Genomic DNA, 27989 nt, shown 5'->3' on the forward strand with positions numbered 1-27989 from the left:
AATGATGTGACACATCTGAAATGAGCTTAGGCTGTATGAGCACTTGCTGCTATCAGTAAATTAATTAGATCCCCAGAGATCAGAACACATTTCAAGGCTCTTTTTTTGTGTTCAGGCTTCAAGGTGTACGTGGTTTGTTGGAAGCTCTGTGTGCTTAAAAACCATGGTAGATTCAAAGAAAAGAGAGAAAAAAGAGAAAGGAAAAGCATTAGAGACTTGTGGAGTGGGCTTGGCTACTGAGAGACTAATGTTTCCAACCAACAGAACAGGCTGCTGCATTTGTGCCCATCTGGGATTTGCTCACAAATGTGTTTTTCTGGCTTGTCCTGACAGAGTGCTGCTTGCTGCCCCATCCCAATAGCCAACTGTAATAGTAAGCTTTTGCAGGTACTCATCTGTTTATTGGTGCATCTTGCTTACAAATGTGAAATGGAAGCACTAGAATAAAACAAAGTGTGTGAAATGCAGACAGATGGATAAAGGTATGCTTGATGGAATAAATCTAGGTGAATTGAAATAGCAGAGGTGTTAAGAATATAACCATGTCAAATGAAGTATTATCTTTCATTTTATGTTTCTTCCCTTGTGTGCAATTCTTTCCAGATGAAGCCTGAACTAAGAAAACCTGGATTTCAAAGTGATTTCTCTACCTATTTGTCTAGAGCTGAATCTTCATGAGGTTTTTTTTTGGCATCTTTTTTCAAGTCCCTTTATAGCACACACAAAAAAAAGAAAGAGTAGATTTCAATTTTACAAACTTCTCTGCGCCCTGCTTGAACACCCTCTTGGCGTTTACTTCCACCCAGCAATGCAGAAGACCCTTTAAATGCCATAAGCTTCAGCTACTTTCCTTCTTGTCCTCCTTTAATTTCATGGAATAGCATGCTCCGACCACTGCAGAAATTCAGTCCTTTCCTGCAGTGAGCTTCTAGCAGCATATGCAGTGAACTGCTGCTTGCTCTCACAAGAGCAGCCTAACCCTCCCTCCACCCTTGTATAACAGAAACCTTCAAAGAGTTGGCACACACTGCTGCAAAGATCATTAAAAATATACATTAAAAAAACCCCAGGCCTGGATAACTATCCACCTAGGATCAATTCATTTTCTTAATAGTCACTATAATGAAAAGACCATTATACTATTCCTTTCATATCAGGATTTCCTGTAGCTCAGTTTTACATGATTCAGTAATCCCATGACACAATCCTAAATCCCTTGTTTAGGTTCATTTCCTCTATTGTTTGTGACTGTGTGTTTTGCTTTACACACAGATACTTAGGACTTTTTCTCTGCTGGACCAGAAAGCTGTGAATTGCATTTACACAGGATTAAGACACCCTTCATTATGAATACCTGCACACAATATCAGACCCTAAAAGGCCAGAAAAAGAAAGGTTGGCTATGGCAGATGAGTAAAAAAGCGTTCAAAAGAGGCAAGTATAAGCCAGCATGCCATACTTCTAACAGAACATATCTTTCTCTGGAAGAAAAATTAGATAGACTGGGATTTAAAAATCTCTACATTGGTATTTCTAAGTGTTAACACACTTCTGGATTTCTGGTTTGGCCACTGTGAAAACAGACACTATGTAAATAATAGGCCACTTGAATCTATATATTGCTGATACACATTTTCTTTCCAAGGCAGATCTCATAAAATGCTAATCTCAAAAGGTCTACTTAGGGATCAGTTGTCAATCTTTTCTGAAAATCTACATTATGAGTCAAAACAGATCTCTGACAGCACAGTACACATTAAAAAAAGACCAAATGTGCTCAGAATCTCATTTCCGTATTTCATCTGTTAAAAACAAAAACATAGGGAAAACTGAGAATATGACACATTTGAACCTTTACAGTGAGGTTATTTTTAAATTAATGATTTCCTTATCAAAGGCCAAAAAAAAGAGAAAAATTATGTTATAAACTAAAAGTAATGAAATTTATTCCACCCATATAAGGACTAAGGGAAAGGAAGGTCCCACACGACATTCTCGTCTCTAAATTGGAGAGACATCAATTTGATGAATGGACCACTCGGTGGATGAAGAACTGGCTGGACGGCCGCACACAAAGAGTTGTGGTCAATGGCTCAATGTCCAGCTGGAGACCAGTAACAAGTGGTGTCCCTCAGGGATCGGTGTTGGAACCGGTCTTCTTCGAAATCTTTGTAGGTGACATGGACAGTGGGATTGAGTGTGCCCTCAGCAAGTTTGCTGATGACACCAAGCTGTGTGGTTCGGTTGATATGCTGGAGGGAAGGAATGCCATCCAGAGGGACCTTGACACGCTTGTGAGGTGGGCTGATGCCAACCTCATGAAGTTTAACCATGCCAAGTGCAAGGTCCTACACCTGGGTCGGAGCAATCCCAGGCACAGCTACAGGTTGGGCAAAGAAGAGATTCAGAGCAGCCCTGCGGAGAAGGACTTGGGGGTGCTGGTCGATGAGAAAATGAACATGAGCCGCTGCAGTGTGCGCTTGCAGCCCAGAAAGCCAACCGTATCCTGGGCTGCATCAAAAGGAGCGTGACCAGCAGGTTGAAGGAGGTGATCCTGCCCCTTTATTCTGCTCTCGTGAGACCTCACTTGGAGTATTGTGTGCAGTTCTGGTGTCCTCAACATAAAAAGGACATGGAACTGTTGGAACAAGTCCAGAGGAGGGCCACGAGGATGATCAGGGGACTGGAGCACCTCCCATATGAAGATAGGCTGAGAAAGTTGGGGCTGCAGCCTGGAGAAGAGAAGGCTGCGTGGAGACCTCATAGCAGCCTTCCAGTATCTGAAGGGGGCCTATAGGGATGCTGGGGAGGGACTCTTCATTAGGGACTGTAGTGACAGGACAAGGGGTAATGGGTTAAAACTTAAACAGGGGAAGTTTAGATTGGATATAAGGAGGAAATTCTTTCCTGTTAGGGTGGTGAGGCACTGGAATAGGTTGCCCAAGGAAGTTGTGAATGCTCCATCCCTGGCAGTGTTCAAGGCCAGGTTGGACGAGGCCTTGGGTGATATGGTTTAGAGTGAGGTGTCCCTGCCCATGGCAGGGGGTTGGAGCTTGATGATCTTAAGGTCCTTTCCAACCCTAACTATTCTATGATTCTATTACTCTAAGGTTGTTACTGAGCGTAAGATGGAGGGCAAGATGATCATTCAAGTAGGGCCTTGACAAGGTGAAGCACCTCCTGAAGGCTGAAGATGCAGGGAGATACACATGAGAGACTAGGGGAGGACTGGCTGGGGAGCAGCTGTGCAGAAAAGGAACTGAGAGTCCAGGGGAGCAGCAGGCTTGGGGCCTGCATTACAGGAGGGCTGCCAGCAAAGCAAGGTGTATGACTGTTGTCCTTCACCCCGTACTCGTCAGGTCCTGTCTGGTGCCCTCTGTCCAGTTTTGGCACTCCCCAGTGATAACAAGTACTTTGAGAAACTGGAGAGGGTCTGGTGGTGAGCCACCGTGATGGTTAAACGGCTCGAACATGTGCTGTGTAAGGAATGGCTAGGGGCAATGGGCTTGTTCAGCCTGGAGAAGAGGAGGCTAAGGAGGTGACTGCTGTCAACAACAACCCAGAAGCGGTTATTAAGACAGAGAAAGGCTTTTCTCAGACGTGCACAGTAGAGGGGCAAAAGACAACAGCTGCAACTCACGGCGAGAGCAATCCTGATTGAACAGAAGGAAATCATTCCTCAAATAATAAGCATCCTGAACAGATGCCCAGATGTCCAATCTCCCTTCATGGAGATGGTCAGGGCTTTCCTGCAGAAGCCCTTGAGTGACCTAAGCAAACTACCCTGGCTGCAGTGCAGGGACAAAGCCTAGACCCAAAAACCTCCTAGAGATCCCTTCCAAACTGCATTATTCTACAGTTTGCGATATCATTCTGGGTATTATTTTCCTGAACTTACAACATACATTAAAATGCTTTTCAAAGCAATATTCCTTCTGACAATTATTATATATTGGAACATTTTTTAATTTGGGTATTCAGCAGTGCTTTGTCATGCAAGAGGAAAGGGACAAACCACATAACACAGTGCAAGAGCAGAGGATATAACTCCTCAAAACCAATACAACTTTTTATACTGGAAAGATGTTTCATGTTGCAAGAAAAAAATGTGGGCTGAAACCACTATTCTTCAGTTGATTCAGTATATTTTAAATGTTAATGTTAAAATACTATAAATATTTATTGTTTACTATGAATGTAATAAATATATTATTTATATTTAATAGACAAGTCTTAAAATGTTTTCTTTTGGTATGTGTAAGAAGAAACTTGTGGAAAAAAGACCACATAGCAGTAAGAAGCCTTAAAAAACTTATGGAAATCAGGACCATTTGAAAATCTAAGTCTGATGAAGAAATATATATACTTAAGAGCCTACTTTTCTAATCACAACACAAAATAGTTTATGTTATCAGTTTCTTTGCCGGTGCTGCAGGTGGCTATTGTAAAATAATAATAATAATAAAAGAAAGTTATTCATCTCTCCAAAGACTGTAAATAAATAGCAATTTCAGTTTCAATCATACACAATAAACGGAGCTATTGTGTTGTTTAGAAAAGATTACAATGAACATTATTTATCTGAGCTTTTTAAGAATTTACTTGCAGTCCTTAATAGGCACAATAATATTACAAGTATTTATATACACTGCTTTCACTGAAGAAAGAGTTCATTTAAGTGTTACATTGATGAGAACGATTTTACAACCACATCTGTTTCCATTTGTTCTGCATTCATACTGTCTTATGTTAAGCATTTCAGTATTATCGGCATACTATCTTTTGATTGTGTACTGATAGGATGATCTGTTTATCTCTATCTACAACTGAAAAGTCAAGTGCATGCTAAGAAAAGACTGCAGCCTGAATACTCCAGAGTATATCAACAGCAGACCATACGTATTTGGGTAGGGGCACTCCCTACCAGCTCTAGGTGGCCCCAGCTTTGTGCTGGCACCTCCATCTCCACTTCTCAACCTGACTGCATTTCCAATTCAAAATTCCAGCAGAAAACACACAACCCCTCTTCTGCTACCTACATCTCCAGGTTTCTGGCCCATTTCCCACACAGAAGTTTGAATTTACCAACTTCTCATTTACTTTTTCACTCCCCTGCTACATGTTTTACACCAAATCATTCCATGATTCTATGATTGTACATGATATGTTGCCTTCTCAACAGAGCAGAGGAAGGTTCTGGCCAGAGAGGCATTTTGATGGGCAGGGTAGAAAGGGAGGTACTGAACGAGCTATCTCAGGCAGCAGCTTTTCCCATGATGTATACAATCTACGTTTCACTTTCGTTGCTAAAGGGGAAAAAATCCCCCATGGTTAAATCCCTGTGAAACCTGTTGTCTGCATCCTGTTACCACAGACTTACAGAAAATCACTCTACAGATAATATGGCATAGTACATATTTATGCAACTTAAGACTAGCAGTGCATCTACAAGTGATTTTCTATGCTCTTGAAAAGCCTGTCCTGCCCATAAACTAACAACTTTTTAATGTGCTTATAAGCTGTAGGAGAGAAGAAGATTCTGTGATTTTTCCTCAACCTCTTTTCTTTTTGCATTTATATGAAGAAGCAATGTACTGATTTGCATACAGTCAAACATCAGTTTTCTATTTTCAGTATGGTATGCAGTTTACGACAACCATCTCCTCAGTCTTTATTTCTTTGTCTTAATCAGTCCACTTAAAATCGACTGAACTTTTTTGCAGAGGCAGTGGAAATTATAAAGTTGTTTATATTTTTTTTCATTCAATGTACTATGCATTGTAACCACTTCAGGTTTAGATAGATGACGTTTCTGAGAAATCAAACAAAACAAAGATACAAATCTAAAACCCTGTGCAAAGCCTGAATTCTTCAAACTATGTGTGATCTTGTGCAATAAAAGCATATGTAGCAATTTGATCAGAGACAGCCATAACGCTTTAATGCCAAACATGAAAACTAAAAATCTGCAACTTTTTCCAAAGGAAAAATACAATTTAAGAGCAACAGAAAAATAACATCACTAACTTGTAATATGGAGTGCATCTAAGCTGTGTACAACTGACCTTGTTTAAATTTGCCTTTAAAAAGCACCACAGAATCACAGAACAATTTAGCCTTGAAGGGCTGTGTAGTGGTCATCTAGTTCAAGTCTCTGCTCAAAGCTGGCCCAGGAATGTACCTGATCAAGGTCAGAACATCTCCATGGTTGGAAACTCCACTGGCTCACCAGACACTGTGTTCCAGTGCCAGACCACCCTCATGGTGGAAACATTTCCCATTATGTCAGATCAGCATTTCCCATGCTCTGCCATGTGTCCGTCATCCCTCACACTATCACTGTCCTCCTCTGAGAACAAAGTACTTGCTTAGACATGTGCAAATCCAACTATAAAAATCAAGAAATGCCAAGTAGTCTTCCTCCTGCTTTTTTGTCGCAAGAAACATCCTACAGTATTTAGGTACCACCATTTTTTACATAGGACCCCCACATCTCTCTAGGCCCAAAAGACAAAATACAGTCCATATGGAATAGACCTGTATTTAGCAGGATCTTTCTGTTATTAGGGGAAATTCTGCCTATTCTGTGCTGTAGGCTGTTGTGGCTGGCCTGTTGGCAGCTCATTTACCTCAAACCACTTGACATTTTGTGGCACAAAAGCCTCCCCTTCCACCAACTGATTAATCATTTTATCCATAATTTAGATTTATTCATAAAACAGGCGTATAGATTCCATTCTGCTTCTCAAGAGCACTCAGAACAGAAGGATCTGATGTTTATAAGGTCTTAGACTGCATGGCTTGGAAAAGGATGAAAATAATGCATAATTGTATATTTACTGTAAGCATTAGCATCTCATTAATATGGATTGAGATTGTCTACTGCACGTTAGCAGACAGTTCAACTAACTCATTCAGTTACTATCATGAAGCAAAATCCTTTTAAAGTGCCTTCTGTAATCATCTGAATCACTTTATTGAGTCTTAACATCACAAAGTGCAGGCGTTACCCAGGCCTAAGAAGTTCACTTGAACAGAACTAAATGTACTTTTTGTTTGCGATTCAGTAGACTTTACCTCACTATTCAAAACAGTTACAGTGGCCATTCCCATAGATCATAGAACAGTTTGGGTTGGAAGGGACCTTCAAAGGTCATCTAGTCCAACACGCTGCAAAGAGCAGCAACATCATCTAGATCACGTTGCCACACAACCACGTCCACCTTGGCCTTGCATCCACCACCTCTCTGGGAAAGCCAGTGTTTTACCAACCTTATTGTAAAGATTTTTTCCCTCACATGCAGCCAGAATCTCCCCTCTTTTAGTTTCAAATCATCACCCCTCACCCTATTACAACAGACATTGATAAAAAGCCTTTCCCCATCTTTCTTATAGGCCTTTTTAAGAACTGAAAGAACTATGTACTTCCTTTCCCTATAAAGGGAATGAAATGCTTTTATGCTACCAACAGTGTCTCTGAAAATCTCCCAGCACTCTCTAGCTCCTTTATCCTCCATAGAAACTTCCTACGGAATACCTCCCTTAGCTATTCTAAAATCTAAACCCTTTGTCTTAGAAGTTAGCTCAGCATTCTCAGCTGGATCCCAAACTCCACAATATCGTGATCACTGTAACCAATGCCATCAGTAACTGAGATGGATATAATAATAATGGAATAATGCTTAAAAAGGAAGATAAAAAACAGAATATTTTTATGAAACCAGGGTGTGGGTGTGATTTGCTAGAACTAAGGTTGATAGTAGTTGTAATATGCTGCAAAATTGAATTAACTAATAATATGAGCCTAGCAATGTTTATACAAGTCTGATGAAAGGTACTTGTACTGCCAATAATTTTATGTCATGATATAATTTTATGAGGTTGAAAACATGTTGAAGCCCAGCAGGAAAGGAAGTAAAAATAAGATGTAAAAAGCATTTTAAAGGGTGCTCTATAAAATGTCCCTAAAAGAAGATTTCAATTACATCTTGTTTCTGCCAGGTAAATAACTGTTTTCATTTTAGGAAAAGCAGCCAACTCCTAACTTCTACTCAAGCAGGTCTGTGACTTTCTATGTGACTTGTCAAAATCAGCGTTGTGAAGGCAATCCATGTTAACAGAGCCCAATTCAAATCTAAGTCTAAACAGACAGTGAATATCACTGAAGCCTATTATAATGGTCAAAGATACTGGAACAAATAAAATGAGATTCAATTATTTAGGCTGGAAATCTGCCAAAATTGAAAGAAATGATCTGACAGATTGTGACCAACCCTCATGGGAACATTTTCTAACTTTTGAGAATTTCCTACATTAAAACTTTTGTTTTCACCAATTTTTAATTTTTTTTTTAAAGAGGACTAATTAAAGAAATCTTAGAGGCAAAAGAACACTCTCTTCCTGTTGTCAAGAAGATGAAGCATGGCTTCATTTTATGTGAGTACAACGTAGGGAATAAATCTTCCACTCTCCTTAACTTTATTCTAAATCATAGATACTACATAGCCCCAGGAATGTAAATTCCACAAGTACAGAATGAATAGGCAAGCTTTTACTGAAATTGAATGCTTCTGGATTTATCTTCAAAGCCAACAGCACATCTCAGTGCATATAACAAACAGATCTATATCGATTTTGCCAGTCATAAATTAAACAGACCAAAGCAGTATTGCACAAAATTATTAGCATTATAAAAAACAGCTACAGCTCATTTGTCTCTCCAGAAAAGAGCAAGCCTACTTTGGTACTGTGACATTTCATGAAATGTGAAGTATTCATGAGTCCTATTACCATTTTGGCTTCCTTTGTATGCTACGATTTAATCTTGAATACACACCTTGAATATTAGTGCTAAGCTGCTTTACAGCCTGAGACGCCTTCATGCTGATATCCTGTAATAAAATCTTGTGCAATTAAGACGTATTTCAACATAAAATGGATTCCAGCTGGAAGACAGAAGCTTCCCCCAATTAGCGATGTTCAGTCACTGCTACTCTGAGATGTTGTTCCCTCCATGCACACAAAAATGTACCATTTGCACTTCTCCCAAAACACCTTCACCCACTGCCTCTGTAACTGTGACCCCAGTACCTGGCATCAGCCCAGAACTTAGTTAAGCTTCTTCCATACTAGTGACCACTCCCAGGAAAACAGCTGTGGGAAAACAAAGCCCCATCAATTATATGGGACTTCTTTTACCTCTCAACAAACCTCAGTACCCTCACAGGGATGTCTAATTGAGCCCTTTCCTCCCTAATGTCTCTGTCCCTTCTGGCAGCCACACAGAGCCTGGACAGCCACATACTCTAACCACCAAGCATCCTGAGTAGGGACATTTGGTGCATCTGCTTCTTCATTATGGATTGGTTTTAGTGTCTTCTTGTTTCTTAAACACTTGTTTTGAGCTCTGACAACAACTGGTATTTTTCATCAGTTTTTCCTTGGGTGCATCTAAGAGCTCAAGTGGTACAGTGAGTTTGGAAGAAGTGACTGGCTCAGGTCACAAGTTCAACTTGATGTTTAGGTTCAAGCTTTGCACTGATAGAAGCAACTGCCTGTAATACTTTATGAACAAGCAGAACACAGAGGAAAACAAATCCCAGGGATGAATTAAACCTGTTCTGTTTGTTTTGCTTTTTGTTGTTGCCAGGATAAAACAGATCAAGGCCCTTTGTTTGAAAAAAATATTCGATAAAGATTTTCCAAGATACCTCTTTGCTGTTTTCCTCGTTTACCTTGCAGCTGCAGATGGTTTGCTCTTTACAGACACACAACAAACACATTATTATTGGACATCAATAAAGCTTCAATTATGAATAACAAATACAGTGAAGAATGATCATGTACTTTCCTTTTTTTAACATTTTCCCCCGCTTTTGTTCACTGATGTTGTTAAGGAAAATTTACTACTTACCCAACATTTTCTGCATCCTCGTCACACTCAGCCCTATATTTGCAAACTCCACATTTTGAGTGTTTTCTCTGAACTTCTGTCCCAGATCCTTCATACTCTAAAATAAATATGATATTGTTAACAGAAAACATGAATTTCATATTAAGCTCTGATTTTGCTTACCTAAATCCATTTGCCTTCAGGTATATTGTCAACATGCAGGCATCATAGTGAAGCTATTAACCTTAATAGGGCTCCCTTTTCAAAATCAGGCAATTGGAGGTTCGTAAAACTGTACCAATGACAAGAAAGCATCCCTGAAAACACTAATGCTTCATTGATTGACTCATTTCAATGATTTGTATTTATTCTTGCTCCACCAGACACACAACTGGCATTGACATGTGTCCTAGTCACGTGTACTCTTTATTGGCGCTGAAAATATAGAAACCCTGTGCCTGTTAATGTCCTTGAATATTAGGTAGTGGGAATTTAATGCTATTTTCCTTGACACTCTTTAAGTGCAGATATCCTTACTGCAATCCTAAATGCAAGGTTACTGCTTACATTTTTTCCACTTTCTGATTCCAAATGATGAGATTAGACTGTGCTCATATATATATGCTGCGGTATATTTTCCAGATTACTCTGTTCATTTGTAGGGGATAAAAGAAAAAAGTCATCTTAACAAGAAACTCATGGAAATGCCACATATCCTAAAAAGTAAAGCTAGTATCTCAAATATGCTGATCCTAAAAATATCTGCACCGATCTTACTGTTGACACGTACAACAAAACCCTTCACCAAGTAAAAGAGAAATAAACTATATTCTTATTGTTTCACTACCACTAGTTACTCCTCTTTATTTTAACAAGGTGATAAAGGAGAACTATGTATCTGAGCAGAAGGAAAAAACCCACAGAAATCTGCAGAGGGAGTCAAAAAGCATTTAACATATCGCAGTATCGTGGTGACATACAGCTGACTACACAAGGCTGTCGCGTGGACAGAGATCAAAGTGATCCCTTTTCTCATAGCAGCTTAGCAGCTTTGTGTGCTTCAGCAACAGCAAATTAAACACCACCAACTGAACAGCTGCATTTACATTCTTCAGATCCACACCAGTCCTTCCTAATTTTCCTGGATCTTGGCTGAAGGGAGTCTCTCCCTCCCACCTGTGAGGCTGTGCTTACATGAAGAATAGTGCAAGTGAGCATCTCAAATTAACTTTTGTCTAAAGCAGGCTGTACATTTTTTGTATCACTACTCTTATTAAGTTGCAGTAGAGGTCATTTGCTTTTATCTTTACAAATGTACATCTTATTTGATTTTTCCTTCTTTCTAGATACCACTTTCCTATGCCTCAATTTGGCATCCTAAAGTGTCTTTTAGTGTCAGATTTCACTTTTTTCATGCCAGTAAATGATTCCCTACAGTTTGAGTAAGTTAAACAAATTGCACTGCTCATGACTTTCATCCATGATATTTCAACTTCTTTTGCTGTTCTTATGACCCTCAACACCCTTCCCCAACATGTTAGCACCATCCAGAACAACAGATACAAGAGCTAGACACACTGCTCCAGGAGAGCTGTCATAAAACCCAACTACCATCTATGATATTCTCCAGGTGAAACATGTAACAACCATTTTTCTGCACTGACCATTATTATTTACATTTACGTTATTCCCCAATGAGTCCTTTTCAGGGTGATCAGTCAGAAGGAGACAGGGTGCTATTGAGGAAAAATTTCCTGTATCCTGGACCCGCTATGTATAACCCTGTTCTCAGACATTAAGATCCCACCTGCCTGTGCATACTGTTAGCTCAGTGACCTGTTTTCTGTCATCCAGACCAAATCAGTACTGACTGATTTGTTCCAAGGTCACCAGTGGAAGAGGTTACGAAGCCAAGGACAGTCCTTTGAAACACACTCATTCTGTAATGATTCCGTAACATTTAACAATCATATAACAATGTATTGATTTGCAATGTTTTCCCCCATCAGATGTGCACTGTGTGGATGTTCTACATTCTAGTTACTTAGACTTGTATGAGAGATTGCCTTCCACTGAGAAAGGTTATGGTTTTAAGGTGGTACACTTACATAAAATGTTCTGTTGTACAAATGTCTTTCATGGAAAAATAGGTTTAAGGCAAAGGTAAATTTCTCAATAAAATTTTTCCATGTGCCCATGGTGACTGGAATTACATATTTTTCCCTCCCTTAATTCTGTACTCAGTTGATTCTTCTGCCTTCTATTCCACTGCTTTTCTTCTGATGGATGCCAGTATGAAAGGCTGTAGCCCTCCCAATCATCACATTTATCTTTTCTCAAAATATTTGTACATTATTTCTTATAATTCAGCTGAAGAAAAAGAGACCAAAGTAGTCATTGTCAGACCAGAGAATTCTTTACCACCCATTTTTAAAGCTTTTCAGCCAGACCTGCTGGTTACAAAATACCTGACTTCAACAGTTGGTGCTTAATAACCTTTTGCAGTACTGCTAGCATGGAAAATATTTCATCATATCTTATATATGCTATCTAACTTAACTACAGAACAACCCAAATGCTTTACAGAGCACTTTCACTGCACTTTTAGCATTTCAATTCTGTAATGGAGCAAACGAAGCAATACATACACACACACACACACGCACATCCCTCCATCATGGGCTTTAGTTCTGCTCCTTGTGAATGCCCCTACACCTTTTATTTTTCATAAAGAATAGTCCACAACTACTTGATCATTGTTTTTATATACTATTCAGTACAAACCTCTCTATCCCTTCTCACCCCCTAAAACTGCTTTCTCTACCTTTTAAAGTTGGGTTTGTTTTAGGGAAAGTGTGGCCTTTCTGTCTTGATCGGAACTTGCTGGACCTCATTTATATAGAGTTATTTACCTGTACTGTACTTTGCATATAATAAATATGTGCAAGTCAATGCACCTTAGGTATAAATAATTTACACCTGTCAGGATGAGGTGTAACACAGATGAATGTGTATTGATGCAACATTTCCAAGTTGAGTCATAGTCATGTATAATTTTCAGAAGCTTCTTTCATTACTAGCTGCATCATGTTTTAGTAGCAGCAGCATCCAACACTGTGTATAATTTAGACTGAATAGAGTTTTCCCACCAATACAGAATAGATGAATACTGTTTTTCAGCCTGAATTGGTAGCAGACATTTTCCATAATCAATTTGTTTTCTGTTAAAATAAGTTAACCCATTAATATTTGAAAGCATAAGTTTCTTTGCTGCAAATGTCTCCAAATAGACAATGCATCCCTTGATAGATTGTCCCTTTCTCCTCCTTTCTCCCCCACATTTAATTGTTCCTAAATAGGTTATAGCCATTAATTTTAATATTCAAATCAATCAGATCTTCCCAGAAGGTTTCAGTAATATCAATTAGGTCAAAATATGATCCTAAATGAGAAATTTAAGCTCCTCTTGTTTATTAAGCAGGCTTCTAATATTGATGTATAGATGATTAAGGAATTTCTTCTCGTTACTTTAGTTGGAATCATGATTAATTATGTTCTTTGACATCTTAATTTCACAATGAGTGAAAGCTCATTTTCCCTCTCTTTTCAGCTTCCTTTTGTGTTTCAGAGCAGTACTTCATTAATGCCATGTCCTTCAAAAGAAACAAGGCACAAGGATGGTATCTGTGACTCCCAGTTGCCTCTCTGAGCTGCAGTGATCCCTAACGCTTCTCCTCAAGTCATTATTCCTCTGCAGAATATGGCCAGTTATATCGTAGGAGCCACGGGGTAGGAACCTGCAAACGGGCAGTAGCTCTAGAGGAATTGGCCAGCAGTAAATTGCTTCCCTCAGCAACTCATCTGTGTGTTCCTGCAGTGGTAATATGGCTTGGTTTCCACTGAAGGCTTTCAATCAGGCTTGAAGCAAAAGCATCAGTCTGTGTCAAAGTGAAGTCTGCTCAGCCCCAAGGCATGGCCTGGAAAGGGAGTTCCGTTGCATGTATGTGTTTATCACTATTCACAGTGAAGCAAGGGGAGCTTGTCAAGAGCTGCAGCTATTCGGTAGCCTTGTACAGATGGAATAATGATTCCTTTGTCTGGGAAAGCCTCTCTGAAAACCAATTCCTATCTGGTTTGGAAGTATGGTGAATTTCGCTGCGCCTCATGGGAGCAGCTAATCTCAAAAAGGTTTTAGAAAAAGAGAAAGGGCCACAGGAAATCCCCTTCTGCACCCTAAAGTGCAGAACACACCACCCCTGTGATCAGACTGTGATTCCCTCAGTACAGCTAGCACTGGAAATTCCTCTTAAAACGGCACAGACCACAGCATCACTTATTACAGGCTGCAGCTCACTGAACATTTTAATGACTTACTCTCTCTTCCATTAATATTTAGGGCAACGTTAATGACACACTTAAAATGGAGATTGTCCCTGTAATTTGAAACAAAGCTGCAAACTTGCTCTTTTGTCTATAAGTATGTGTTTAAAGCAAGAGCAACAACTACTCTTAGCTATGCCAAATCTGTGGTAAGTGATAACTTGAATTATCTTGACCATGCTGATGGACTGTATTCAAAATTAATACTCACTACTGTGGAAGCTCTCTTACCCAACTACCCAGATGGCTTAGAAGTGAAGCCTGGCTTGGTACAGCCATACCTGGCTGAAAGATACCTTCCCTATGCAGTATAGACCACAGACTGTAGCTGTGAGCATGTTCCACTGAAGATACCAGCCTTTGAAGTTTGACTTTGCAAGAAGGGGTATTAGAGGTCTAACACAAGGATGCCTAGTCTGCTTGAGGTACCTGGAGGGTTTGAAGCTTGATGCCCCAGCCAAGGTGACATACTTGCCCAGTGATTATGATAACGTGTACTTCTAAGAAAAGGACTTGCGGATGTGCACTGTAAGACTCTCTATGACCCCTATTATGTGTTAGGTATTTTACACATCTGACAACTTCAGTTTTGCTTCTATGCACATGCCACCATGGATAATTGTGCAGGAAGCCTGCATACCGTGAGAGCTGGATCAGCTTTTACACAAAAAAACTGAATACCCATTCACTCCATTGCCTTGCTTCAGGTGCAACTAACTCATTTTTCTCCAAAGGAAGTCATGACAACTTCAGAATAACCACCAGGGAAATCATGCATGAGCAGATGATGGTGTAAAATGGAACACAAGAAAGTCACCAAATGCCAAAGAGGGTGTCCCACAATTTCACAAATGCCTAACACTGTTCTGCGGGCCCTATTCAGGCTTCATGAGATGAACCTGCCCTCATTTGCTATCTGTCACCCTGCACAAGAGGAATCTGTCCTTCTGTGCCCTTGGCTCAGTCATCTTTCCAAGCAAGTTCAAGCCTCTCTGAAAACCCTGCTCAGAATAAGTTTTCACCAACAGAAGACATAAACATCCAGGTCTTTTTCCTCTGCCTTGCTGAACCTTTGGTGAAAACACGCTAGTTCTTGCAAGTTTTAGTTCAGTGTTAATTTTACCTACAGGGAGCAGGATCTCAACAGGAATAAATAGGGCTATTTGAAGCTAAAGTGATACTCAGTGACAAGCCACATGACAGAATCAGCACTTAAATCTCTCTAAGTCACACACCATTACAGAAAGACGTGATGTTACCTCCTATCCAGAGTGTTAATCACCATTAAGTTTCTGCAGTCTTATTAAAATACATTAAAACAAATCAGTAGCATTATTACAAATTAAAATAAAAAATATTTGAGGTTCTAAACCATGTCTGTTTATACCACCCTGACTGTGTGACAATTACTGGATAAGTGTTGTCCCCTGTGAGGGAAGGAACAGATGGCAGCCTGCTAAAAAGCACATACTGTATATCAATTTATTAATTACTAAATGCAATCTGCTAGACGTTCATCACAAGATACTTTAGCTATTAAATTTCAGAGGGATTAGAAATTCAAAACAAATTATTTTAATAATAATTAACTTTGCTATATGTATTGCAAGCATGTTATTTCCTTAGCTTAAAAGCCTGAAATGATTGGGTGCCATCTGTCTAACTACCATTACATCTTTTTTAATACCAAAAGTGCATTTTGCTTAGGTACACGGTTAAACACTGACAAAAATAATAAGTATGTAACATTATGGGCATAGAAAGACACTTAGAAATCTTACCCTGTTGGTTGGTTACTAAAGCACAGGACTTTTAGGACACTGATTTGTCTCTGAGAAGCTGGCTTATGAAGTCATTACCACTTGTTAACTCTTTGATGGTCTACCTAACATGCTGATTTTTTTTAGCACATCCTTGCAAAGGCATTATCATAGAAAGTCAACTTCACAGCTGCCATTTGCTGGCATTATCAAACAGAGAAAGTAAGCACTATCTGGAGGAGAGTCAAAAAAAAGCCTTCACTTGGGAGGGACATGGGATGAAGGGCTTGGAAGTGCTTTTTTACCAATGACAGGACCTGGGAACTCAGAAGAAATAAGGTTCTCCTTCAAAAGTTATTGCAGTATGCCTGGATTCCTGGTGGGAATTGCTACCAAAAAAACCTTATGAGTAAGGAGCACTGCCAGATGAAAGCAAATTATCTTCACCACCAATACCTTTGATCCAAAAAAAAAAGGAACCAGCTTCAGCTTCAAAAAGCTTTCCTTTAAGAATTACTGTTCACATCTGCAGTGGGACAACATTTCTTATAATTATGTAGAATGTGACTATAAATCTGAGCAGAATTCAGACCAATGGCTCGGACTGCTCTTCCAGTTGTCTCACTACTAGTTGGGCAATGTTTTGAAAGGACCCGTTTTAGAATACTGACAAGGACAATGGCTTTAACACAAAACTGAAGACTTCTGAACATGGAGACTACTTCACCTAAATGTTAGGACTCCTACCTCACCAGGAGTCCTGAGTGCCAGCTCTTCTAAGAGCAAGAGGGCAAAAAGATCACTAAGATGACTGCTTCTTTTTAAGCCTTCTTGGCTAGTATTAAGTTGTAAACTTGAGGAAAAAAAAAAAACAAAACCTATTTGCACATAGAAAGCAACTTGAAGAAAAAATTGTCAAAGCTCATTCTAAGTCACATTCATATAAACCTACAAAGTTAATCCTCCTTAGACTACCTTGTCGGGTCAACACAGTTCTTTTCACACAGGGACATGGAGGGTTTCATGAGAAATAAAAATCTAAAACTCATGTTAGAAAGAAAGAAAATGTTTTGTTCAAGCTAGCAATCTACCTCTTCATGGACACGTGACAGCCTGAGAATAACTTTCGTGCCCCAATGTACCAGTTGTGGAAGTACATCCAGGAGGTCAAAGAGCCCTGCAATTCGCAACTGGCAGAGATGAACAAGAGCCTGTAACTTCTCTTTCATCAGTTCTGCCTCAAACTCAAACAAATCACTAAAGAAAGTGGATCAGGAGCCGATTTTATGACTGTATTCTTCGGAACAGGGAAATTGAGGACTGATTACACAGAGGAGCCCATATCACATGCAAATATAAAGGATCCCCGTATCTTCAGATGTGACCTCAACTAAGCAACTTTCCTAGGTCTGAGTCCCTATTCTCTGACATTGCTTGCTGTAGGGGTATAACATAATGGTAGTGTAACAAGTGTTTTAAAGTTTCTCAAACTTCTGAATTAATAATCCATACTCTACTTAAAAGTGGTTTCAGGATACCCATTGCCACAAGTGACCAACAGCTTGGTTTCATAAGTGTAATTTTTATTATGCTAACTGAAGGCTCAGACTTCTGAGATGAGCAAAATGAGTAATTTTATTACGACTCTTCATTAATATTGTGTCATCAGAGCATAAAAAATGGAAATTGCTTATCCAGAATGTCAGAGGGCAACTAGACAATCATTTCACCCTTAAAAATTACACTCCTTCTTCTCATTCAGGCATGCTGGAAAAGTTCTCCCACTCTCAATTCTTGTCCTAAAATCTAGTATCTTTGTAGCAGTAAATATAATTTGGGAGATAACATGGAGCAGTAGTTCCACAGTCTTTAGGATTTTTGTGGCACATGACAACTTTTAAGGCAAGATGTTCTCTGAAATAGTCTTTGAGGAAGAAAACTTTTGTGGGGTTTTTAATTGGTTCTAAATCTACTCTTTTTTTTGACATAAAAAAATGAATATATTTAACATCATACAGTTTGGAAGCAGGAAGAAAAATCTGCATCAAGTCAAGCTTTGGAATCATTAATGAGTTTGTTCTGTGTCTGGAAAATGAAAGAGAACAGTGTGAACCACAAATCTCAGCTGCATGTGAGGCAAGCAGCTAATTTCAGCAGTGGAGACTGTCACAGGCAGAGCTGTAGCAACTTAGAGCACAACTCAGAGCACAACTCAAGAGCACAACTCAGATGCCTTCCCAGTACTTTCCTTCACAGTTCAAAATCTACCACCAAACAGACATCTCCTGCACAGCAATCACTATGCTTCCTGAACCTATACAAGCAGCTGCATTCACCCATTCCATGTGTGTAAGCATCACTGTTGCATACGCAATCACACTAATTGTGTGCTTAAGAAACATAGCAAACACTGATTCTGCAATTAACATCTCAAAATGTAAATTGTAGGAAGAAAACACAAATGTCTAAGCTATCATGTTTGCTTGCTGGCTGGCTTTCTCTCACTTACCCTGGTGTTCTTCCGCTTCCATTATTGCTTCCTTGTACTTACAAGCAGTAGCTGTACCTAAATCACAAGGCACAGAAGCTCCCCATGCAATTTAGCTCCCATTTGTGCTTTCTTAGCCAAAAGTATATTATTATACTACCAGCTCTGGGTGATTATTATATCTCAGCATATTCTGGCTTCCTCCAAAAGACAATGGGGAAGGCTGGGGTGGAAGGATCTATGGCCCAGTCAGCTGGAATAACCAAGGAGGCTGAATTGTGGTGTGAGCCAGAGAGCATCTCTACCCTGCAGGTCACCTGCCCAGGTTCATGCTCTTTTTCTTGTCTAGATCCCAAACAATGCATCTCCATCCTCAACAGATTCAGCATTCTTTTGGAAGTTTGGTTTTAATTCTCAATTCCCCTAACTTGTAATGAGTCTTTGATGTTTTTAATGTCTCCTTGTAACATTATTACAGTTACTTGAATAATGGAACATAAACAATTCCAGATATGAAAATAACGTGAGTACAAAAATATCCTTGAGATTTGGGACAGAACAGAGTTCAATAATCAAAGCAACAGTGGATTCCATCCTTTGAGGGATTGCTTTCAGACACAGAAAATGACTCAACATGCTGAAGATTAGTTAACTGTTCTGCAGAAGTATACCCCAACATCCAGTTTAGTGACTAAGGCGGATGGGGACAGCACTAATTCAGTGTGTCACAAATAGCTCAGATGTATCCAAAAACGAAAAAGCTCTAAGCAGGATTTTTAATTTCTTGTTGTTTAAAATATTATTTCTATCCGACATTAAGCACTAAACTGAAATGTTTTCGCACTGAACAGAAGCAGGAGCACTCCGGTTGGCCCAAAGGCACTCAGAAGATATCCAAATAAAGGGCTAACTTCACAAAACTGTTGCAGGAGGTACTGGACATGTCCCTTCTTTATTCAACACCCAGGCAGTGTACACCTAGGGTCAAGGGACTAGATTCAATTCTTTCTTAAAGTGAACTGAACCTACATATTCCACCTTCCAAGATAATGCACTAACCACTGACACAAGGTAGCAAGGAGGAATCACCAAATCTCCCCAACTGATGCAGTTCTGTTTTGCATAACAAATTTAAATTCACTAGCATGCTGAGTCCCAGCTAACAAAGCCTTTCCATAGGGTGCATCATTCCAATTGCTCTTTTTGTCCCAGGTTGAATGAATATTTTGAGAACAAAACCAACAGCAGTGGCAAAGGGAGACCCAATCTTTACTTCTCTTACCAAGAGATGGTGGGCCTGGAATAAGTCTCCTGCGCCAAATCAAGCAGTGAGTATATTTGAACACAGACCTATCACCTTTTCAGTGAGCAGCCAAGCAACAAAATGCATGTTCTAGACTACTTTTCTCCAAACTGTTCATAAAATAACCCAAAGAATCCCCACATCTGTCAGTCAGATTCAAATCTCTTCCAGACCAACATAATACCATTTACAAGAGACTTTAACGGGGATTTTTGTATCCAATTGGGAAATACTGAGGGAAAAAAAAAATCCCAACAGCATTCAAATGCTTCTAAAATTGTTCCAAAAATAAAAGTCAGATGTGTACTAAATTGCTGTCATCTGTCTCTTATAAGAACTGCATAGCAGTACTGAGGCACTCAGCGGGAGCAGCTGTATTGGAGTAACAGGCTGGGTAAAGAAGGGGGAAGGAGAAGCAAATAGAGCCTGGGAAAGAACATGGTGCAATCTCAGGAAGAAAAGCTTTGGAAAAAAAGTCACCAGTGAAGGTAGGAAGAGGAAGTGTTGGAGCAGAAAAAGGCACTGCTTCAAAAGAAAACAAAGGTGAGATTGGCCACGTGCTAGCAGCAGCCCAGGAATTTACTGATAGCATCTCATTAAAAGAGAAGGAAATGCCTCCCATTTATTCAATACAGGAAGAAAGAAGGAAGTAGGTCCTGATTTTTGGAAAGTTAACTGCTCTGTTTATCTACACAATGATACCATTGATCTTTCTCCACAAAAGCACGTTTTCATGTATACAAGATTTCTGATATGTATGAACTACAACACTTTCTTAATGCAAACAAAGCCTAAAAATAAAATAGCTTTTCCATGTCCATGTATATCTATCACACAGTTTTCATTCCACATTTATTCTTGCTAGTAGCACCAAAGATAAAATTAAGATAAAATTACATTGGGTTGTCTTTTTTAATCCTTGGAAGAAGGTTAAGATGCATTCAAAGATACGAACACTTCCACTAGTACCAGCTGTGCTACATCCCCTCCTTGACTATACAGCTTTGAACGGACACACATACAATATTTCACAAAATCAGATAACGTAATGCCCGTTATATATTTTAAGGAAACATGTTTGACCAAGGATAATGTAGTAACCAGATGTTGTAGACACTAAGGAAATGAAGGCCAAAAAAAATTGCAGATAGGAATTCACTGAGAACAGGCATTTCCAGGAGCATAATACAGGTGAAACAGGGATCTATACTGCTGGCAACAAAGGAAAAATGTATATAGGTCAAATCTGAAAGAACATTGGTCAAATGCATGCTATGACCTATTCCTGTACAAATACTGTCCTGAGATGGTCAGATAACCCTTTCAAAGTTAAAGTTTATTTTCAAGCTGTCATAGGTTTTGCTTAACTCATGCACTATTCAGCAACTATGCATATAAAACTGACACACATAGAGTTAAAAAGAAAGAACAAAGGCAAGCATAACTGGGGCTTGGTACTCACCTCCTTCTCCTGACCCAGAGCCATTATCTAAAAAATAAACAGAGGGAGAGAAAAATAGAAAGCAAATGAAAATATTGCTCCAGGAGCAGCAGTTTGCTCAGGAACTTGTCACTGTAAAAACATTACACAGGTGTTACATTTCATGAGCCAGGTGTGAAAACAAACATCCGACATCAAGTCTGGCATCCTTTAATGCAGCTTGTTCATGCTTATTGTGCCCTACTCTCTGTCTTCCCTGTCAAGATATTTTTAGTCAAGGAACAACACCATTCGGTACTGAAAACTAAATTGCTTTCTTAGGCTTTTTTCAGCTGTTAAACTCAAAAGAGATGAAAGGTACAGAGTGTGTTTTTTTGAATATCTGGGGGCTTTACCCCCTGGCCCTGGGAGTGTTACATGAAGGAGCAATAAATAAATCACCTGACTGCAGAAGTACCTCCAGAAGAGTAGTCCTCAAGGTAAAGTTGGCTTAAGTCATATTAACGACAAAATAGCTCCTCTCAGCTGAGTCAATCACTTCATATAAGGATGCTCTAACAGCATAGTTATGTCATTGACATTAGATTGACTGGATTAGCATCTGATGAGTGACAGCTTGTGGCTGCATCCCCTTTGCATTAGCAGTTCAAGCGTCAACAGGACTTTTGCTTCTTCACCACCCTAGGCCAACTAACTCCAATTCAGAGCATTACTGAGCTGGCTAGGGATTTTGCACAGGAATGTGCATCCAGCTGGGCAGAGCTCTGCATGTGTCTTCAGTTAGCATGGCAGTAAAGACCAGCCCTTAAAAATGTTCTGAGTCACAAAACTCTCCCATCCTTTCTGGCTCAAAGGAGGTGGAGAGGAGAGGATGGGATGGCAACTACTGTCAGTGAATTGTTCCCCATTGCTGTTAGCTCAGCTTCTCTGAAAGATGAGAAGAGGAGCAAAGCACACACCTGCTCATCCCACACCTCTCCTTTTATGTCTGCTTTGGTGATGGAGAAGGCAGCTGAATTTATTTCCATAACTCTGAAAGAAGAAGGAGACCAGACAGAAAGTGGAGTCTTCCTTCCACATATGAGCTCATTGCTCACACTGGAGGAAAAACCAAACCCCTTGTTTGCTCAGTTCTCTCTCTGCCTTTTCTTTAAGGAGCTATATTTCTAAGAATAATTCCTTTTAGTGTGTGGATGAAAGTGTGAAATTCCACGTTACTGGGTCACTTCACACATTAAAAATAATCTCCTGTCACATGGAGTACCAGGAATAGAGAGGGTTTTTTTCCTCTGCTTAAATTTTCCTTTCTTTCCTCCTATACTACTGTTCTGTGTCTAACAGACTGAGCTTATCACCTTAGAGAAATGAATGCGAAAACAGAAGGGCTCTTGTTCCATCTATAGTGACCCACTTTACTGACAAAGCAGACAATCTCCAATAAAATGTCACTGTTGAGTCACTGAGGAATATGCCATCTGATGTGGTACTGCTTCATTAAGAAATTTGAAAGAGTAAAATTTACTTATATGAGCTAAGTATACAGGCTTATTTGTAGTGATGGAATTGTGTCATAAGCTGTTCTGGGGGAGAGTAGGCTGACCTACAAACATGCACCACTTTGGCATGTAATTCATAGTAAAAACAAAGGCTAAAATGTCTCGAAGAAGCTTGACCTGTTCCATGTTTTTATTTCCAGTTCTCACTCTGACTGCTTTCCCCTGTGCATTCAACCCCAAGGTGAGAAATGTCGCTCAGCTCCACCATGAGGGGCTCCAGTTATACCATGAGGTGTGTATGTGTGCATGCATGAGGTGCAAGGAAGGTACCATCACAAACACAATACAAGCTGTAACGAGAGAGCCAAGTAGATGATGGGATTGATGCTCAGACCACCTGTCCCTATAGGTCATTGGTTTGATATAGATGAAGTCCACAGGTAACTCTGTCTCCACTTGGCAGGATGTCACAGTAACAGAATAGAACCATTTACATTTCTCTGAGCTTTCAGGTCTCAAGAAACCATAAGGAAGTGTGTGACCCTCTGTAACACTGAATCATTTTCAACTTTTCACTAGGAGCCTGTGCCTCCCCTCTGAGGCTAGGATCTGTGCTAGGACTCCTGTCTCCAAGGTAACTGTGCTAAACTAAGCTGGTGTTCCTGATTTTTCCTAACCCTTGGCTAGGTTTTCCCAAGCAGCTGCTGGTTAAAAAAGCAGCATTTTTGCAGGCTTACTTGGAGAAGCAGCCTTGCTCTTTTTCAGCCCTTCACCAATTCAGGATTTCCAAAAGTGGTCTCCATGCACCCAGAGCTGGCAAGATGATGCTCAAACAAGTGGGGAAGCTAGATAGGAATAACAGCACCCCTAGCCACAGGTCAGTAATTAGAGAGTAGATGACTGACCTCTCTCTTTACTTAAGCCACCCTTTTCCAAATAGACTTATAAAAATAAGCTTATACACAAACGTACAGGCTTCTGCTGCGAGCTGCTTTTATTCATGGAGGAGTTTCTGAATAAAATGGGTAAAGAAGCACTTGGATCAGACACTGCATCTGAATGCTGTAAGCACCAGGCTACAGTCACAATCTCTTTTTTTTTTCCCCCAGTTCTTTCTGAACAGGAGACATTTCTGTACTGTGGGGCTGCTCTGGTGCCGAGGCAGAAGACACACTCTCCAAAACCAAAAGAGCCTGCAGGCTCTCATTCAGGAGGGATGGCTTTTAACTCAAACTAGTATGAAAATTGAACCCATCTTTTCCCCAAGAAAAAATCCCAGCTCCAAGCTGCTAAGTAGAAACAGGAGGACAAACAGCCCAGTGACAAATTTTAAGCAAGCAGACCATTCCATGAGCCACTCCTAAGAGAATAATTCCTTAAATCTAATGGAGATATCCTGTTTGTTTCTAGTTCTGCAGAGAGCTTGTTTTTTTGTTTTTACCTTAGAAATCCCAGCAGAAAGCAATGAACTGTGCCTTCCAAATATACAGACTATACTGAGAAGTTATAAGTACAATATATCAAGTACTACATCATTGTGTGGTTACATTTTCATGTGCATATAATATAAACCTGGCAGCAGTCAAAGTCGTGGCTCTGTGTGCGGGCTAACAGGAACACATATTCTTAGGAATAAGTTGTAAAGGTCTATTTCTTATTTATGAAATCAGTTTAATTTTATTTAAACTAATAAAAGATGGTAAGTTCACCAACACAAGGAGGCAGAAGAAAGCAAGGAACTTGGTGACACTCCTCTTCAATGCTCTGAGCACGCTGCCTGAACTCTCTTCCTGGTTTCTTAAGTCTGTTTAGCAAGCCAGTTCAGGATAACTTCCGGTAGAGAATAGTATGACATGAACAAATTTCAGTGTAATGTCACCCCTTGTGAACCAACCAAGTCATCAGATCATCAGTAAGACCAGTGGTGCTATGAGTCTGGCAGAAGCGCTGATGTGAATATTGCCATCACCCCTTACCCTGCTACATGTCCTTTCTCTGCATTTGGTTGTGGGCTGAACTGCAAACAGGGAACTGAGAAGGGTAAGAAATAAAAAAGGAAAAGGCTGGGACAGTGCTTTGATCTTGTTCACAACATAATCCTACAAAGCAAGGAGGAGAAGCTGTAAAAGGTGGGAAGTACTACCAGCAAGGACTTCGTTTTGCAGACCTCCTTGTCTCCATGTGGTCATGGACTGGATGATTCCTTTGTGAATGCAAAAAGCCCGGTTAGCTGTAGACCAAAATTGTATGTAGTTTGATTTGACCCAGCGTTTCTCAAAGATTTCTTTATGCAGTTTCTCTAACGCTGCATTTTTACTCATTTTCCATGTTTCTTTGTATATTGCAACATGGGGCTACATGCATTGTCTAAAATCCACAGACCCTCATCATCCATAACTTGTGCCAGGTATAATTAGGAATAGTAACACCTCTGTAAATGCTGATATTTGATAAAAGAACCCCACAATGTCCCTTCATTGAAAAATGGGTTTTGACAATGTTAAGTCCAGTATGCAGTCCTGAAAATTTCAGCTATACATTCTTCTACAGTTCTCCAAAACACCATTTTTAATGTCAAAACTTGCATTTTATTCATTCCTAAAGCACCTGTAGTTGAGCCTTTTTTTAACTTTGCCTATTTTAGGGTCTTGCAACTCTGACAGCACTTGGACAAAAGAAATGAATATATAAATATGGTGCTGAATCACCCATGAGCACAAAAATTTAATCAAAATGTTACCTGCCAAGAAATAGGTCTGACTAAATCAGTTGAGTCTGTTCCAGTGCTGCTGCTTCAGAAGGCATCAACCTCCAGCAAATGGGAAGTGTTTCGCTCTTGTATGTGATTCAGAAGTCCGATGTGCTTCAAATATTACATAGCTGTTACAACACTGTGGGGTAATTTCATCCTATTGTCTCAGAGTGAGACATCACCAGGATGAAGCTTTGCTTTGAAAAACTGAAACTCTGATAGGAAACCAATAAATCTGTATTTAGCTCCCAGAGAAAGGATTTTTATAGCAAATTTGGAAGTGCTCAGTGAAAATGAATGAGTCTTAAAGGATTTTTTAATTTCAGCATTTGATTCTCTATTATATGTGTAACAGATCAAGGATACAAATACATTGACTCTTCAATGAACCATGACCCTAGGAGGGGCAGGAAGAGGTTCCAGGTGACAAGTTTTATCATCCAATATTCTTAGGCCAAACAGAGCGCACTAGACAATTGGGGAGCAGCAGGTACTGTTCTGGTACAGCTCTGCTGAACCACCTTAAGTTGCACCACTGCAAATGCAGTTTTCAGTCTGAATCACACCCTCAGTTTCAAAAACATGTTTTCAGTGCTTGCTGGTCAGCTGTGTCTCAGCACATGTCTTCATCTATTACACTAAGTGCTAAAAATTGTGTTGTTTCCTGGGTTTATGTAGGACTTAAAGAAAAGGAGAGGAAGGTTAAAAAAGAAATCCCAGCCTAGCTGAGTAACCTAGGAATTAGCTGCCAGCAACCTGAGGCCGAGAAGAATTAATTTTTCATTGCAAAAAGTCTTTTTCTTAGTAGGGTAGAATGCATGCAAAAAAAAATAACACTTTTTTGTTGTTCCCCAAACATTATCCCAGTATTTTGTTTTAGTGAGGAAAAGAAACTTTTGAGCTGTGAGTCTGTTTCTTAAAATAATTTCAGCATGAAATAAAAAACCCCAACAAACACATACTCTCAGTTCAAACCTTCATACCCCTTGGGTATTGTTACAGGAATATGTGAGTGCTCCAAGACTGCAATGCATTTTTGTCCTATTTCTGCAGTGTCTAGAGATAACTTACAGGTGTGAGACTGGGAAAGAAGGTAGATTCAGTCATTTGCCTTAGGTATGCTGGAACTATGTGGTTGAGCTGGGCACAAAATACAGGTTTCACTCAGTATTAGGACCAACAGTATTAGGATTGTTTTGAAACTTAGTAAACAACTTCTAATCTCGGCATAGGTCTGTGCTGCAGTCAAAGGCATTAGAGCAGCATGTGTAAAAGAGCCATGTAGCATTTAAATGAGGTAGCTCTGGGAGTGGCAGCAGCAAGGACTTGGCCTAGGTACACTGCCCATATACTTACCCTCATTTCCATGTAGGAATTGTAGCTATTGGTGAGCTCCAAACTCCTAAATCATCATCAATATCTAGACTAGCCAACATAAAGCCAGCTAGGAGTGTGCACCTGACCCATGGTCATGGTTGTGGCTGCCATATAGATGTAACCTTGCCTATGTTAATCCAAGTAACTATTGTGTATCAAAAGATGAGGGATGTCCCACAATTTATTTTTTTGTGTGTGTTATTTATGTACCAAAGAATGCAATTGCTGATGCTGTTGAGTCATTTAATTCTGAGAAAGCTAGCTGTGTGTCTCATCTTGACAGCTTTGAATCTGTCCAGAAGTCCAGAAGACATCTGGTGGCTAATATTCCTGTGTCCAAGTGCATGTTGCAATATTCAAAACAGTGAAAACTTGTCCCATGTATTTTAAGTGTGTGGAAAATCTGTGTTTTAAGTGTGTAGAAAGACAGAAAATGCCAGTCCATTAGAAATATGAGGTACAATGAATTTGTAACAGTTAGACATCCTTTCAGAGTAATGACCTAAAGTGAAACTAGTCAAAGATGATGCCTTGGATACAGGTCAAGTGGCAGTCAGGACTATCAGTGCCACTTGCTGATTGTCACACTAATTCTCTGTGTCCCAAAAATGAGTCCTAAACAAATGACTAATTTGGAGTTTTCTCCAAATTTGTAAGCCTTTTGATGAATATCAAGGCTCCTCTACACATACAACAGAGGCATTCACTATTTTCTGAGATAAAGTATTTCTACTTTTACTATTTGTTTATTAACCTGTTAGCATATCAGAAGATATATCAGATTTCTTCTCTATAGAAACATTCGACTGCCAAAGAGGATTGCTAAAAGAAAAGAAAAAGAGGAACATTTCCACATTATTTCATTCTATGAAAAGCATGAATGTTAAAATCTCTGGAATTAAGGGCAAAACTAAAGAGCTAACCATACAAATTTGTTCATTAGTGACACAAAGTGATGTTTTACATACCAGAATAACAAGGTCCTCTTGATACCACTGTTATCTCTTTTTGATGCTTGCAAGCAGCTCTCCTGAGGAAGCACTGATTTTGGTAAGTGTCTCCATTTGATCCACAAACAGGAATATAGTTTGTGTGACACT

The 27989-nt window shown here is 39.6% G+C and overlaps 1 protein-coding gene across 1 annotated transcript in view; it reads right to left on the reverse strand.

Moving 5' to 3' along the window:
- Window positions 1–27989, reverse strand: part of TMEFF1 (transmembrane protein with EGF like and two follistatin like domains 1) — a 120906-nt gene that overhangs the window by 18210 nt on the left and 74707 nt on the right. The window contains exons 3-5 of the mRNA XM_061351448.1: window positions 27858–27987; window positions 21286–21312; window positions 9914–10010 (exon numbers count right to left, since the gene is read on the reverse strand). Of these exons, the coding sequence (XP_061207432.1) occupies window positions 9914–10010; window positions 21286–21312; window positions 27858–27987 (254 nt within the window). The remainder of the gene's footprint in view (window positions 1–9913; window positions 10011–21285; window positions 21313–27857; window positions 27988–27989) is intronic.

This window comes from Neopsephotus bourkii, unplaced genomic scaffold (assembly GCF_033783945.1).
Source record: "Neopsephotus bourkii isolate Nb327-2 ecotype Australia unplaced genomic scaffold, CSIRO-AGI_Nbou_v1 NB_591, whole genome shotgun sequence".
In the NCBI taxonomy this organism is placed as follows: Eukaryota; Metazoa; Chordata; class Aves; order Psittaciformes; family Psittacidae; genus Neopsephotus; species Neopsephotus bourkii.